Source organism: Amphibalanus amphitrite, unplaced genomic scaffold, assembly GCF_019059575.1.
Source record: "Amphibalanus amphitrite isolate SeventyFive unplaced genomic scaffold, NRLGWU_Aamphi_draft 000275F_arrow, whole genome shotgun sequence".
NCBI classification, from domain to species: domain Eukaryota; kingdom Metazoa; phylum Arthropoda; class Thecostraca; order Balanomorpha; family Balanidae; genus Amphibalanus; species Amphibalanus amphitrite.
The window spans coordinates 1-16469 of NW_024881770.1; the positions used below are offsets into that span (position 1 = coordinate 1).

At 51.1% G+C, this 16469-nt stretch overlaps 1 protein-coding gene across 1 annotated transcript; it reads left to right on the forward strand.

The window, feature by feature from the left end:
* The first annotated feature begins 2376 nt into the window (after positions 1–2376).
* On the forward strand, positions 2377–16256 carry LOC122387159. The gene is made up of 6 exons (XM_043377076.1): positions 2377–2383; positions 3090–3267; positions 3618–3771; positions 6204–6676; positions 15634–15829; positions 16194–16256. The coding sequence occupies exons 1-6, from the start codon at positions 2377–2379 to the stop codon at positions 16254–16256; spliced, it is 1071 nt and encodes a 356-aa protein (XP_043233011.1).
* The last annotated feature ends 213 nt before the right edge of the window (positions 16257–16469 follow it).

Here is a 16469-nt window from a genome sequence, read left to right on the forward strand (position 1 = left end):
CGAAACAGCAAAAAAAAAATAACACTGCTTCGGCCATTTAAGTCAGGTGTAGGCCAAAGGGCAGACCATTAAAGGTCATCGAAGGTAAAATTTCGCCATATCGGTCAAACTTCGACAGTTTCGACAAACCGGTCCATAGCTCAGGAATGGATAGAGCTATAGCGCCGCGGAAAGGCGCAATCAAACGTTCTTTTAACGTTCTTCTCGCTAGCATGTCCTCAGATTTGACGTAAGATCCACGGTTTATCCTGCAGAGCATAAACGTCCGAAATAGACACGATTCTGCAAAAACAGTTTTTCTACAATAACTTTTGACTCTAAACTTGCACGAGCTTTCCTTCACCAGAAACGTATTTCTCTGGTCGAGACGCATCGAATGAACCTTTAGCCACGGGCGATGTTGGATTTCTGCACCCAGAATGTACTGGTCTAGGTCAAGACCTGGCCGGAAAGTTCGTGATGCATATCAGTCGATTTGTATCGTCCAGTAGAACATCAAACACATCGAATGTGTTTTCATCGCTCTATAGTAGCATGCCTTTATCGAAATTTATTACCGAAAATTGTGCATACCTTTCGCGACCTGATATGACCTCAGGGCATAACAAGGGGTCACGGGTGCCATATTCCGGTTCATTGTGTCATGTGTACCAACTTGCATAGGCGTAGGAACAACTGGAACATTCTGGGTGCAGAAATCCAACCATCGCCCGTGGAGCGGGGGGGGGGTAGGAAGCGGGACCGGTTATCTTGTTCTCTCTCTCTCTCTCTCTCTCTCTCTCTCTCTCTCTCTCTCTCTCTCTCTCTCTCTCTCTCTCTCTCTCTCTCTCTCTCTCTCTCTCTCTCTCTCTCGCTCTCGCTCTCGCTCTCGCTCTCGCTCTCGCTCTCGCTCTCGCTCTCGCTCTCGTTCTCGCTCTCGTTCTCTCGCTCTCTCTCTCTCTTTCTCTCTCTCTCCTCTCTCTCTCCTCTCTCTCTCTCTCTATCTCTCTCTCTCTCTCTCTCTCTCTTTTGGAATGTATATCGCCACCGATATTAGAAAACGGTTTCATGCTGGGGGGCTCATTTCGATCTTCGAGGGGTGTACTGTACGACGTTGACAGGGTATCGGAGCATTGCATTTATCACCAGGTTACCTGACCTGGTGACCTGACCTTGAGAGACCACTTTGGTCCTGACATTTTTCATAACATGTGTAAAAAAGGTGCTTGCTAAGGTGTGCCAAAAACAGTGGCGCGAAACGTCACCTTTTTTTTAGATATTAGCGAAAATCTGCAGGTGGTGTTCAAACACCGCCCCCTAGCAGGGTGCGGCTAGAAGCATGATGAACAATTGTTACAAAAGATGAAATAAATACGTGCATATATCTCGCATAATTAATCGCTATTCAATCCTTTCACGTGGATAATATGTGCATACCTACACTGAAATACTATTGAGCGATTAAATTCCTTCCTTTCCATTAGGAGTACCGAAATGTGAATCGTCGGAAACATGCATCAGTATTACCACATAGTCACGTGCTGAAGCCGAAGAACTCAAGGTTACTTGGAAAAGCTGATTGTCGATCCAAACTTTTGGGTTGGACGAGTCGCTTCGTTTTTTCGCTTTTTCGATTTTTAGAGTCGCTTTTTTCGCTTTTTAGAGTCGTTTTTTCGATTTTTCGCGTCGCTTTTTCGAGTTGCTGATTTCGTTTTTTCGGTTTCGCTGCCGTGGAGCTACACCAATGTTATCAAGTGAAGCTGATCGTCTAATGAAGCCGAAAAAGCGAAAAAAACGAAACGAAAAACCGAAAAAGTGTGCCGTGGAGCCTGTACTTAAGACTCCGCACCTTGGGTTGGCATCATCACCGTACCTATTCATTTTCCATCTAGTTCGGCAAAAAAACCTAAAAGTTTATATTTGCCCCCTAAAACAAACTTTTGCATTTTGTTGCCACACAAGGCGTATACTTTGTTTAGTGATAGACCTAATCGAAGGAGTGGAGCATGGCGCATCTATTTGCAGTGAGTTCCGACCGACTGATAGCATAGCCTTTGAGTTAATATCGGTTTTGTCGAAAAAAAAGAATACCTACCACGCAGTCTGCTGAGGGCTGTGCATACATGGTACAATTCACATACATTGTGACATTACACACTGTTATGTTTTGGACCCGTTCCGCGGACCGGCTGCTGGTAGGCTGTGCCGCCGTGCACCGGCCCGGCTCAGTGTGTGCCCGCGGGGCAGGTCAGGGCCGAGGGAGTGTCTGAGTCGGGCCGAGCGAGTGCTGGCAGTCGGTGTCGGACCGGGTTGCGGAATACAGGCACGAACCGGAGCAGTTGTGTCGGCGGCAGCGACAGAGGATGCAACATTTGGCGACGAGGATTTGAACTCAAGATGGACGGTACGTTCGGCTCCCTGCCACCGTTTGATTGCAACGAACCCAGTAAGTGGAGCGCTTGGAAGAGAGCGTTTTTCTGTTGCCTCACTGCCAACGATATATCTGGTGACAAGCGTCAAGTTGCATTGTTGCTGCATTTGGGAGGTCTTGAGCTCCAAGAAGTGTTTCATGCTATTGTGGATGAGCATGTCAAGGTAGAGTCGCTCGATGCAGCTATTGAAATTTTGGACAGTCACTTTTTGCCAAAGAAAAATGTCACTTATGAGCGTCATATGTTTCATAAGGAAAGTCAGAAGCCAGAAGAGCCGATCGATGTTTTTGTGACGAGATTGCGAAGCCGTGCCAAGACGTGTGAATATGGGGCAATGCAAAATGATATGATCAGGGACCAGCTGGTTGACAGGTGCCACAGCCATCGGCTACGCTGTAGCCTTCTGAGGGAGCCGAGTCTGACCCTCGAGACGGCTCTCTCGATCGCGAGAAGCATGGAGAATGCCGACCGACAGGCTGACGTCATCGAAGGTGCTGCAGCTGCTGCGGCTGCGGGCCCCGTCGAGATGCTTCAGACGGTCCGTCAGGACCGCACGAGGGAAACATCTCGATCGCAATCGAGACCAGCACCACCAGGCAGGTCGACTCAGCCGAATCAGGTGAAGTGTTTCCGCTGCGGCAGGTCTAACCACAGGGCAGATGATTGTGTCTCTGTGAGCCGGAGGTGTTTTGCATGCAAACGGTACGGCCATTTTCAGAATATGTGTGACAGGCCCCTCCGGCGTCCTGCGAATCGAGTCCAGGTGGTGTCGTCTGGAGTCGACGTCGACTCCGAGATCGAAGACCACGTCTTCAGCCTCAGCTCTGCAGCGAGGGAGGGACGTTTTCCCATCCAGGTGGGTCAGCAGGTGTGTGAAGTGCTGGTCGACTCTGGTGCGACTTGCAATGTGATGAGCGAGACCACTTTTAGAGCCAGCTTTAAGGGAGTGCAATTGCTGCCTAGCCGTCGTAGACTATTTGCCTATGGATCCGGGAAACCGATGCAGGTCGTGGGACATTTTAAAACAGCGATATCATTTGATGACGTCACAGTGCCAGATGCTGTATTTTATGTGATCCCCGGCTCGCATATATCGTTGTTGGGTAAGGAGAGCGCTGAAAAGGTCGGGTTGCTGCGGGTTGGTCCCGAAGTGAGCTCTGTTTCACTGAGCCGTGATCCCACTGACAAGTACCCGATGCTCTTCAGTGGCCTTGGCAAGCTGAAGCAGTTCCAGCTGCAGCTGCACATCGATCCCGACGTCCAGCCAGTGGCCCAGAAGGCGCGACGGATCCCAGTGGCGCTCCAGAAGGCTGTAGAGAAGAAGCTGGAGGAGCTGCTACAACAGGAGATCATTGAAAAGGTCAGTGGCCCGACACCATGGGTGTCTCCAATTGTGTGTGCCCCGAAGAGTAACGGAGACATTAGACTTTGTGTCGACATGCGGAGAGCTAACACAGCAGTCAAGAGGGAAAGACATCCCATGCCCACTATCGATGATGTGTTGCACGAGATGACTGGCGCCGCGGTGTTTTCGAAACTAGATCTTGTCCAATCGTTTCATCAGATTGAGCTGGATGAGAAGTCCAGGTCCATCACTACTTTTGCGACACACCGAGGGCTGTATCGTTACAGGCGTCTTATGTTTGGAATTTCATGTGCCCCCGAAATCCACCAGAGGGTCATCCAGCAGGTCCTGGCAGACTGTGAAGGAGCACGCAATATCGCAGATGATATTGTGGTTTTTGGTTCCACAGTAGAGGAGCATGATCGGCGTCTTGATGTCGTTCTACAGCGCTTGATGGAGTCGGGGTTGACGCTCAACAAAGAAAAGTGCCGCTTCCGCTTGACAGAGCTGGTCTTCATGGGTCACCATCTGAGTAAGCAGGGGGTGTCACCGACAACAGAGAAGGTGGCAGCAGTCTTGGACGCCCGGGAGCCGAGTTCACCAGCCGAGGTGAGGTCTTTCCTGGGACTCGTCAACTTCTTGGGCAGGTTCATCCCGAATCTGTCCACAGTCTCTGCTCCTCTCAGGGAGCTGACGAAGTCGGCAGCAGAGTGGCGGTGGGACGAGCCTCAGAAGATCGCGTTCGTTACTCTGAAGAGGCAGCTGTCTCAGAGGAGAACCTTGGCCTATTTTCAGCAGCACGCAGAGACGCAGCTAGTGGTGGATGCTTCTCCTGTAGGACTTGGTGCCGTCCTTCTTCAGAGACAGCCTGATGGGCTGCTGCAGCCGGTCGAATACGCCAGCCGAAGCCTGACTGATGTCGAGCAGCGCTATTCACAGACGGAGCGCGAGGCCCTGGCTGTAGTGTGGGGCTGCGAGCGCTTCCGTATGTACTTGTACGGCGTGAATTTTGTGTTGGTCACTGACCACAAGCCGTTGGAGGCGATGTTTTCCCCATCATCTAAGCCACCAGCCCGCGTGGAGAGGTGGGTGCTCCGGCTGCAGCCTTACCGCTATACTGTTCGCCATGTGCCCGGCCCACATAACATTGCTGACTGTCTCAGTAGGCTGACTCAGGAGCGAGAACCGGCTGGGATCCAAGACGGGAGTGCCGAGGAGTACGTCCGCTTCGTGTCGTCGCACGCTGTTCCAGTAGCCTTGTCGAAGGCTCAGATCCAAGAAGGGACCAGAAGGGATGGCGAGCTGCAGGAAGTCGTGAAGTGGCTGCCGAGGGGCCGTCCTGGTGAATGTCCGAGTCCATATAAATCGGTGAGTCACGAACTGTGCGTGTATGACGACTTGGTGCTGCGTGGTCACAGACTCGTCATTCCAGTGTCTCTACGCAAACGTGTACTTCAGCTGGCCCACGAAGGACACCAAGGAATGATGAGGACCAAACAACGGCTGAGAAGTAAGGTATGGTGGCCGGGTGTTGACAAAGATGTAGAACACCTTGTCAAGATGTGTCATGCCTGTCAAGTTGTGTCCACAGCAAACTCACCAGATCCGGTGGTGCCCAGTGAGTTGCCGTCTGGACCGTGGCGGGACGTGAGTCTGGATCTCTGCGGGCCGTTCCCCACACACACACACACACACACACAAGTATTTTATTGTCTCATTGACAAATGCAAACACGTTTACATGGCGGATCGGCGCAAAAGCTAACGCTTAAGTCGAGGCGCCTCTCCAAAGCTAAACAATTGCAACAGAATTTAACAATATAATAAATGATGGATCCACTAACACAGCCAGCAGGGGACAGAACCACGCCGACCCCGCCAACTACCCACGAAGCATCCAACTGGAATAGGGAAAGCCCGCTCGGTCCCGTGCACAGGGCGGCCACCGCCGGCTCAGATGAGTGATGTGAGTGTGTGTGCTGGAAGGTGGTGTGTGGCTGTGAGTGTGTATACTCGTACTTGTGTCAATGTTACGTTGTGTTAGTAAATCGCCTGGTGTTTTGAATGTATGTTTGTAAGTGGTGAGCCACATGTACACCCACCATGCTTGTGACGTTTCTATTAAATAAAAGGATGTCAAGCTTACTTTTTCCTGAGAGATTATCAAAGTTTGGGACGATAGCCTGCATGACACCGAACAGTTGCGATCGAGCTGGTGAGTCCCTGCTCGTTGTTACGGACAGGTATTCGCGGTGGGTAGAAGTTGAAGTCATGAGGTCAACTACGTCGTCATTAATCATCGATCGATTGAGACAAGTGTTTGCACGACTCGGCTTACCGGTAACGCTGACCACCGATAACGCAAAGAACCTGACCTCCCCGGAGTTCGAGAGATTCTGTGATACATGTCAGATCCGTCACCTGACTGTTACACCTCTGTGGCCGCAGGCAAACGGACTCGTTGAGCGGCAAAACCGGACGCTGCTCAAAGCGATCAGAGCTTCAGTGGCGGAGCAGCGCGACTGGCGGGAGTCTCTGCAGGCCTTCCTGCTGGCGTATCGGACCACGCCACACCCGTCCACCGGGAAAAGTCCGGCGGAGCTGATCTACGGCCGGGAGCTGAGGACCAAGCTGCCGGAGGTCGATCCGCCGCCAGCACCCGGGCGCCGAGCGGTGCAGGCGGCCCATGATCGTAGCGGGAAGCGCGGCAAAGAGTATGCGGACAGGCGGCGACGCGCAACGCCGCATAACATACGCGTGGGTGACAAAGTGTTGGTTCGTGTGCCCCGTAAAGTGGACAAACTGAGTGCTGCGTTCTTCAGGGAACCGTATACTGTCGTCAGTGTGAACGGTTCACAGTTGACTGTAAGGCGGCCGGGGGACGGGAAACTGTTCAAGCGTAACAGCACTTTTTGTAAGAGGTAATTGTTGAGTATGACGCTTGTGTCGATCTCGGAGAACCAGCTATTCCGTGTGCTCCGGTCGCCGGTTCAGCGATACCAGCGACTGTCGGTTACCGCACGCGCAGTGGTAGGCTGGTGCGACCGCCAGATCGTTTCGGGTACTCTGTTTGATCTGGCCATAGTGAGGCGTCAGGTTTTGTTGTTGTTTACAAGGAAAGGGATTGTTATGTTTTGGACCCGTTCCGCGGACCGGCTGCTGGTAGGCTGTGCCGCCGTGCACCGGCCCGGCTCAGTGTGTGCCCGCGGGGCAGGTCAGGGCCGAGGGAGTGTCTGAGTCGGGCCGAGCGGGTGCTGGCAGTCGGTGTCGGACCGGGTTGCGGAATACAGGCACGAACCGGAGCAGTTGTGTCGGCGGCAGCGACAGAGGATGCAACACACACCTATTCAATTCGGCATATACGTGTACAATACATATACACCTTGCTAACATAAACTTCTTGATACGTGCAATAAAATGCTAAACAAATATAATATGCACGCATTAGTATTCTGCTTATACTTGCCAGAATGCACGAGATGGAAAGAATAATTTTCATGAAGGATATTGATTCGCAGATCAATTTTTCCTCACATCCCAATATTAATTGGGATGTCATCTGTCAACTGCACAACAATACATGAATGAGTCTCCGTGAAGGCATATTGATCGCTATGACTCATGTATGTACCATCACCCTCGATATTGTCTGGCCGCACACACGTCATTTGTACACCTATCTAAGCTATTTACCTTTTCAGAGCCATGGGACACCGGGACAGCTCGCGGTAATCGCGGCTACGCCCCTGCTCTTTACGTCTCAGAAAGCCAGCGATGAGCCGCATCAAAGCCGTAACAAACGCCAATAAAGCCACGACCTTTGCTGCCCTGGGGTCAGCTCTCAGCTCCGAGAAGCGCCGACGGGGGTGGCCGCCACGGGCACAGACTTCCCGAAACAACACTGCACCGCCACCATGATATCCGACAGAGAGGCCGCACAGTGCGGCGCATGCTACTCGTGGGGGACGATGCCCTTTGAAATCGCCGTTAGTGCGCCGTACGCTCTGATAAGGCCAGGCTCAAGCCGCCCACTGATGAATACATTTAGGAGTTGTTGAGGAAGTTCGAGCACAGATTAGGCTAGTGGAATACCGAGGATGAGTATGTATACTTTTGCAGCACCACCGGCAGCAGCATGACTCGGGTCATAGGATAAAACCTCTGGCCGTTGGGGCATGAACTTACGTGCTTCTCTCGGGGGAGTACTTGAGCACCTATCTTCTACATATCCCCGTTTCTCACCAACTTTGCGAAACGTGACAGGCGTCGTTTCAAATATCCTAGAGCAATTTATTTATAATTCAACGCAGCTTCTATCAGGTGAAAACTTAGACAATGAGCTTCCAAAAGGTCAAATATTCAGATATTCAGATATTCAGATAGTCATATATTCAGCAACATTATAAACATAGTATTTATATAAAAAATGCAAATATTCAGAATGTTCAGAAACTCTCGACCATAGCCGGCAGCCGCCTATGTACTTTATATCACTTTTCTCTTTGTCCACTGAATGTGAGACGAACGAACTCAACATGATTTAATGTTCTCGACACGCATATATTGAAAAATAATGTCGACTCCAGCTTCTTGCGGTCGTACTTTGGCTCGGCCGTTTCGTCACGCATACAACTCGTACAATTCTTGCTGCTTGTTTATTTATATTTTTTTACTCTGGCAATAGGGCTAATTCTATGACGACTGTATTTTTATGTATTTTTAACCCTCGCCCATGTAGGGGGGGGGGGGGGTTGGTGCAGCCCCCTGAGGTTTTTCTTAGCTACACGCCGAACCGTTTCAGATAGCCTGCTCAAATTTTCAGTACCCTATATGGGGCATCCTTTGCGCAACCTTTGGTATTTTTTTTGTCAAGTTCATGTCAGGTCACGGAGTTATGACGTCTTAAAGGGAACAACCTCCGGCCAGTTTTACGCTAAATTGGAGATTGCTTCACATTGGGATAAATGCCGACTGACCTGACACACTGATGGATTGTTTTAGAATCATAACTGGCTGATTTGACATTGGCACAATGTCCGTTGACATTTTGAAGGTTACTTAAGGTCAAGGTAAGGTCAGTGACCTCGGTTGACCTGTAATGACTTCTTGCACTTGTATGCCTTATCGGGGTATTTTGATGCCCTGAATTCGAATTTGCTATCCATTTCAGGCATCGTCGGTTGTTTCTTGTAGTTCATTTTGGGTCAGGGTCAGGTCAGTGACGTCACACGCCTGACGTGACCCAATGCACAAATGACCTTGCAGACTTCCGATGCTCCCAACGCATCATTTTTAGAGTTATGACATCGAAATACACACCAAACGATAAAGAATTGATCAAGGATCACGATAGTGAAGGTTTCAAGTCGATATCTCTTACCGTTTTGCCGCAATCGGCGCGGAAATCTGAAAAGTTAGATTTTCCCGAAAATTTGACATTTGACCGGTCATAAGTAGGTCAAATGTTGACCGGACCAAAAAATATCCCACCAATCGCGAGATCGTTAAACAATCGTTGAGAGCAATCCGTTGGTCTTTTTCGCTAAGCTCTACGACGCTCCGTTTTCAAACGCCAGGGGGAGTCGCACCAACCCCCCCCCCCCTCCTGCATGGGCGAAGGTGGCAAAACACCGTTTACGGGCGAGGGTTAATATCAAATATGCTGTGACTTTGGCCGTAAATGGGCATGTCCCGTGGCTGATATGGTGAATAAATGAAATGAAGAATTTAAACATTTTACTTACATTTTGAGCCAACATTAATGAACCAAACCTGTTCGACAACGAACGGCAGTAACCTGTATTTTATAACAGCAACGTAAACACAACTTGTGCTGCTAAAAGGGAAGCAGCACAGCCGCTTGTCACATATACTTCACTAAAATGAAAATGGAAATAAAGTACATAAAAATTCAATTATTCCCTTTTCGTAATATAGCGCATTTAAAGCATGTTCAGTTTATTAACACCATAAGCATATGTAAACAGGTGCCGATTGAATCATATGCCAAGGCAAAATAACTCGTTTTGCTTTGCATCCATTCCGCGTTAAATTTCGCGAGGGCTCAGGGACCATTGCATGGTCCCTGTGCATGGGACCATTGCAGGGACCATTGCATGGGTGAACCTGTGACCGCGCTGTAATAAATGTGCCCAGTTGATGAGGGATCGGCGTCTATATTTTACGTAAGATCAGTATTCAGTACCAATGCCCGGTGTAAGAATGGGCGACCGTTTCTGAGGTGAAGTGCGATGTGTGTCGCATCTGCCTCAGCGTGAAATGCAGTGTTCAGATGGCTCTGGAAGCTGCCAGCACATTCCTGGACATTGGAAAACTCCTGTGAAGACAGCAGCCGTCAACTGTCAATGCAACATCAGCGTCACTGAGGGCTGAGCGTCACTGTTGACACGTCGATGGTAGGGCGGTGGTTCCCGGAAAATACAGCAAAAGTTCAGCTCTGTCTCTGAATCAACGCTGCGCTCGTCGCTGAAAAGCCGATTGCGGTGTTTCGGGGCAATTGTGTGCGAATGGCTGCTGCTCTTCGTGAGGATGCAGTTTGCTTTTCAAACACGCCTCGGGATGCGGATTTCCCAATTCTTCTTGTTCGCTCAGCACCTCGTTCGTTTCAAAGCCTGCTGTGAGAATCTACCACTGATACATTTTGTTCAGAGCACATTTAAATTGTAGATTGTTTTTCTACGGCAAAACACAGCGGCAGAAATTCACACACAATAATTTTGAATGCTCGTTGATGATTTCGATAGTTCCTATACTTATTCCCAGAATACTTTGAGTCACTGCTTTGACTATAAAGTATAGACGGCTGAGATTCGCCGCCCGCATCCGTCCGCGGGAGGAGGCCGTCGGCCGTCTCCTAGCAACTGTTGCTAGGGCAACGCCACCCCGCTCCCCGCTTGGGCAGCGACAGCTGACCAGAGACGAGAGGGAGAGTCGGCAGAGCAGGGGCCGGCCGGGCTTGTGCCTGTTTTGAGTTATTGTTTACCCAATATAGCAAACATGTGATTTTAAATATCGGCTTTCGGACCTAAGACGCAACCACAGTCTACATTGGTGGCAGCGGTGCGTGTCTATCGCAGACGCAAGACCATGCCTTTTGAGTCTTGACTTTTTAGCGCCGCTTCAAAGTGAGAACATGTAAAGCCGATTATTTCCTGTGCCTTTTGCACTTACATTTTGGCCCGCTTGATGCGTGGCGAGACAGCAAGATGGAGCTGGCTTGCTTGCTAGCTAAGATGAGACAAGATCAAGATGGGACTACCAACGCTGCTGTGGCCAGCTACCGTCTGCACTGCAACATCTTCGAGACTGCGCCATGAGACAGGTCAACTTCGAGCTCTCGTCCATTGAGGTTGGTGACACGCTGCTCCATGACCTGTGTGCGCATATTCCAAATGTCGCTCGTAAAAACTGTCTCGGCTCCGGACAATGTCTGCAGAGTGGCAGTGAGTCGTGCAGTTTCTGTGAAATTCGTCGAGTGACTGAGGCCTCGTTCACTGCCTCACTGAACTGAACTTTCGCTGATTTCTTCACCGCTGTGGCTCATCGTTGATCGTCGTTTTTATAGAAGAAACTATTTTTTCATCGCAAGAAAAGTTAAAAAGTTACATCCTTTCCGTGTAATATCCTTTCATGTGTAGGTGCCTTTATTTTTCCTGGTCCTTTCATATGTGAGAAACGATCATTTGCCTGTGTCCTATCCTTTCCCAGTCGTACCCATTTTCCGGATTTTTTTTTTCTGTGTGTTTGTTGCATTTCATTGTCAGGCCTGATGATGTAAAGCCGCCGCCTGGTCTTAGTCTAAACTCTGGTTCTGAGATGGCTGTTAGACCCACAGTGCGTGACCCCGCTGACACTGCGATGTCGTCTTTTGTTTCTTTGCCGCGTTTTAATGGGGATGGATCTCTGAGCCGGTATTTGGAGGATTATGACCGCTATGCTCGGATTCAGGGGTGGGATGAGCGACGCAAACTTGACGTTTTGCCACTGACTTTGACTGGCATTGCTCGCGATGCGTATGATGGGCTGCCTGCGTCCCAGCTTGGCTCATTTTCTGGTGTGGTGGAGGGGCTACAGTCGGCCTTTACCAAGGCATCGGTGACTGACCACCATTTGGCGCTTCGGAACTTGCGCTACAGTGCAGAGGAGCCCCTGGATGCATTCGTCATTCGTTTCAAAAAGCTGATGAAGCTGGCCTTCCCTACTGTAGACGACCTCACTCCTCTCCTGTTCAGTCACTTCCTCGCTACGCTTCCGCAGGAGTATTACACTGCCGTAATTGCCGACGGCATTTCTTCCTTTGACTCTGCCGTCACAAAGGTGCGCAACATTCAGTGTTCACGAGTAACAATCGGTGCTGCAGCATCCCCGCTTGCTTCCGCTGTGTCTCCCGACCAGCGTGCTCCAGGCTCTCAGTCCGCTGTGAAACCAGTCCGTGTTCTTGAGTCGGAACAGTCTGTTGTTGATGCTCTGAACAAACGTGTCTCTGAGCTTGAGGCCCGCCTGGCTGCAGTGACGCACCAGGCCCAGATGAACCCAAATGTGTCAAACCGTCCCAACCGTGTCCAGCGTCCGAGAGGTGACGCCGCTGCTTCAGTGACGTGTCACTGTTGTGGCCGTGCCGGTCATGTCCGTAACCGGTGCCGTCTGAATCGCTGTCGATGTTTTGTGTGTGGCGGTGAAGGTCACATCGCCAAAGTGTGCCCAGAACGACAGCAGGGAAACGACCAAGGGTCCGGTCGTTCACACGGGGTCGCCGGTCGGACCCAGTAAGCAATGATGAAAAGTCAATCCCAATCACTGATACGATGCGCATTACGGGAAGCGTGTCTGGTGTCAAATGTGAGTGTTTGTTGGACACCGGCAGTTCAATCAGTATTTTGCATAGCTCGGTGTTTGATGCCCTTTCAAATGTGACCCTGAAACGTACCAGTGTAACTGCAAAGACTGCGTCTAAAGAAGACCTACCTTTGTTGGGTCGGGTCGTAGTGCCATTCCAGATCGGTGATGTCACTTACCCCCTTCCCCTGTTTGTGTCTGACGCAATTGACGTGCCTTGTTTGTTGGGAGTGGATTTCCTTCAACATTGTCCGTGTGTGATCGATTTGAGTCGGAGACGTCTTGTCATGGTTCCCAAGGTGTCCGTTCGCTCAGTTTCTGCACAGGCTGTGAGTTTGGGCAACGTGTCTCTGAGCTGTGACCGCGTGATTGCTCCTGGTAGTGAAATTGTCCTTCAAGGTCTTGTGCCAAATTGCGATTACGTCGGCCCAGCTCTGATTGAGCCAGATGATGTCCCCTCTGGTGTTGAGGTGGTGCGTGCTATTGTCAATGTTGATCGTGCTTGTGTTCCCGTGGTCGTTCGGAATGTGACAGCAGAGCCGATCACGCTCTTCAAAAACCGAAGTTTGGCTTCGGTCGAGGTTGGATTTGTAGAGCAGGCACCGGAGCTCTCGGCGTCGACAGATGTTGATGTGAAGAAACTGGCCAAACTCGATCAGTCTCTCCTCACTGACGAGCAGCGTCAGAGAGTCCACGAGCTGTTGTCCCGCTATGCGGATATGTTTGACGGCCATATCGGCTTCACTGATGTGGTCACCCACGACATCGACACCGGTGACCACCCGCCCATTCGACAGGCACCCAGACGTGTTCCCCCTCACCTTGCAGCCGAGGTCAAGGCACAGATCAGTGAGCTGGTGGACCAAGGGATTCTCGAGGAGTCGAATGGCACATGGTCGTCCCCAATCGTTATGGTTCGAAAGAAGAATGGAAAGTTTCGTTTGGTTGCTGATCTGAGACGTTTGAATGCTTGCAGTAAGATTCCTGTGTATCAGATCCCGCGTATTGATGATACGCTGGATGCGCTGTCTGGTTCTGATACGTTTTGCCAACTTGATATGAACAGCGCGTATTTTCAGATCGGTGTGTCCGAGAAAGATAGAGATAAGACCACCATCACTACACCCTTCGGTTCGTACCGCTTTCGAAGGATGATTTTTGGTTTGGCAGGAGGACCTGCTACCTGTGCTCGTCTGCTTGATCGTGTGTTGGGAGATATCACGCCAAATGACTGTGTTCATTATTTTGATGACATTGTGGTTCACGGGAATGGAGTGGAGGATGTGTTGGCCAAACTTGATAAGGTGCTGCAGAGGTTGCAGGCCGCAGGGCTTACACTGAATCTGGAGAAATGTTCTTTGTTTTGTAAAGAGGTCAACTTTTTGGGTCATGTAGTGTCAGGTGGTGGCGTGAGAGCTGATCCCGAAAAAGTAGCCAAGGTAGTTGACTGGCTTGCTCCTCGTACAGTCAAGGAACTGTCGAGCTTTTTGGGACTCGCGTCATATTTCAGAAAGTTTGTGCGCAATTTCGCCGAAATAGCTGCTCCTCTGTTTCAGCTGACGCACAAAGATGCAAAGTTTCAATGGGGTGACATGCAGCAGAGCGCGTTTGAGCAGCTGAAGTGTGCGCTTACGAGCGCGCCAGTGGTCTCATTTCCCAGATTTTCAGCTGGTGCTGGTCGATTCCGGCTGGATACCGATGCTTCTGACACAGGCATTGGTGCTACTCTCTTCCAGGAGCAGGATGGAGAGGACAAGGTGATCGCGTTCGCGTCTCACAGGCTGTCGAAGGCGCAACGCAACTACAGCACCACACGAAAGGAGTTGCTGGCTTGTGTTATTTTCGTCCAGCATTTCAGACACTACCTGCTTGGTAGGCGTTTTGAGCTGAGGACTGACCATGCGAGCCTTCGCTGGCTTCTCAATTTCAAAAATCCCTCAGGAGTGCTGGCGAGATGGCTGGAGATACTGTCCGAATATGACTTCGAGATTATCTTTCGTCCAGGGTCTGAGAACGTACCAGCTGATGTCATGAGCCGACGTCCGCCGGTGACCCAGGATGCCGCGACTCAAACTGCACCAGAGAGTGTCCCGGTCATGAGAGTGTCTCCTGGCTCGTGGTCAAATGGCTTTCTTCGCCACGAGCAGGACCAGGACCCTGCGATAGCTGACATTGCGAGACACATGTCCACAGGAAAGAGGCCGAGATCGACGAACGTGACCCCCAGCGCTGTGACGCTGCTGAGACAGTGGCACCGCCTGAAGCTGCTGGACGGTGTGCTGTTCCGTGTGTATCGTGCCCGTGCAGGTGGAGAGGAGCAGTTGCAGCTGGTCGTACCGCAGCAACTTGTTCCCGGTGTGCTGACCTCTCTGCACGCAGGTCCAGCTGGAGGCCACTACAGTGCTGAGGCCCTTGTCGCGACTGCCAGACGCGAGTTCTGGTGGCCCAATATGGACGAATCCGTGAAGGATTTCTGCAGCCGATGCGAGCGCTGCAACACGAGAGCTGCCCCAGTGCCCCGACCGAGAGCGTCGATGGGCGAGCTTTACGCTGAGGAGCCTCTGGAGACCATTTCAATCGATTTCCTTTCAGGTTTGCCGACTACTTCACAGGGCAATCGACATTTGCTTGTGGTTGTTGACCATTTCACCAGGTGGTGTGAGGCTTACCCAGTGCCAGACATGAAGGCAGTAACAGTAGCAGACGTCCTGGTGAATCAGTTTATTTCTCGTTTTGGCTGCCCGAGACGAATTCATTCTGATAACGCTGCCAATTTCACAGGAGCTCTCATCGAAGAGGTTTGCCGCCTGCTAGGCGTTGAGAAAACTAAGATTTCCCCCTATCATCCGGAGGGTAACGCCAAGTGTGAGCGCATGATGCGTACCATTTTGGGAATGCTTTCGAAGTACCTGGACGGTAACCATGATGACTGGGATGTCCATCTGCCGCTATTGATGTTGGGCTACCGTGCAAAGGTGCATTCGTCGCTTGGTTACTCACCGTATTTCATGCTCTTCGGCAGGAACCCAACGATGCCTGCCACTCTTCAGTTTCAGGTGCCGTCAACGAAGACCAAAACAGCCACTGTGTCAGAGTACCTGGAGAAGCTCACGCAACGGTTGAAACTGACCCACGACATCGCTATCCAGTCTTCCAACAGCAGACATCAGCGCAACAAGAGGCTTTACGAGAAGAAGCTGACACAGCATCAGTTCGAGGTTGGTGACCCTGTTTATTTGTTCAAAGCTGTAGTACCACGTGGTGAATACTACAAGTTCGTCAGGCCGTGGAAGGCAGCTATTGTGACCGCGAAGCTGTCGGATTTGAATTACAGAGTTCGTTTGCTGGGTGGCAGAAAATCGGTTATTGTGCATCATAACAGGTTGAAGCCCAGACCCGACGGCTCAGTGGTTCCAGTCCCAGATAGTGACCTTACCTTTTCAGAGACTGCTAACCCGAACGTGGCGGCCGGAGGGGCAATTGATTCTACAGATGCCCTTCAGCCGGATGGGAGGACTGCAGGTTCTCCTCTGGCCGCCGGGCCAGCTGGTCCGTCTCACCCACAGGCTGTGTGGCCCACAGGAGATGATTATGTCCCACCGGCTCCTCTTGGCATTTCAGACGCTGATGAGCCTGCTGGCGTGACGGACGTCACTGATGACTTGTCGACAGGCATTGCAGTTGCAGGTGATGACTCCGCTGCGACGGTCCCTTCCGATGTCGCTGCTGGATTGGCGATTGATGTCGCAGACGTCACCGAGGCCGTAGAGCCGGTGGCCGCCAGCAACGCTGGTTCAGCGCCGGTGCCGGCGCCACGCCACAGCTCCCGGATTCCCAAGCCTGTCGATCGTTTTGTTC

Bases quoted from the DNA above. Each gene is read 5' to 3' on its own strand.
- LOC122387159 (XM_043377076.1), top strand. The intron at 3,268-3,617 runs GTGGGTCAGCAG...GATGCTCTTCAG, and splicing joins AGGGACGTTTTCCCATCCAG to TGGCCTTGGCAAGCTGAAGC. The intron at 3,772-6,203 runs GTCAGTGGCCCG...CTGTGGCCGCAG, and splicing joins AACAGGAGATCATTGAAAAG to GCAAACGGACTCGTTGAGCG.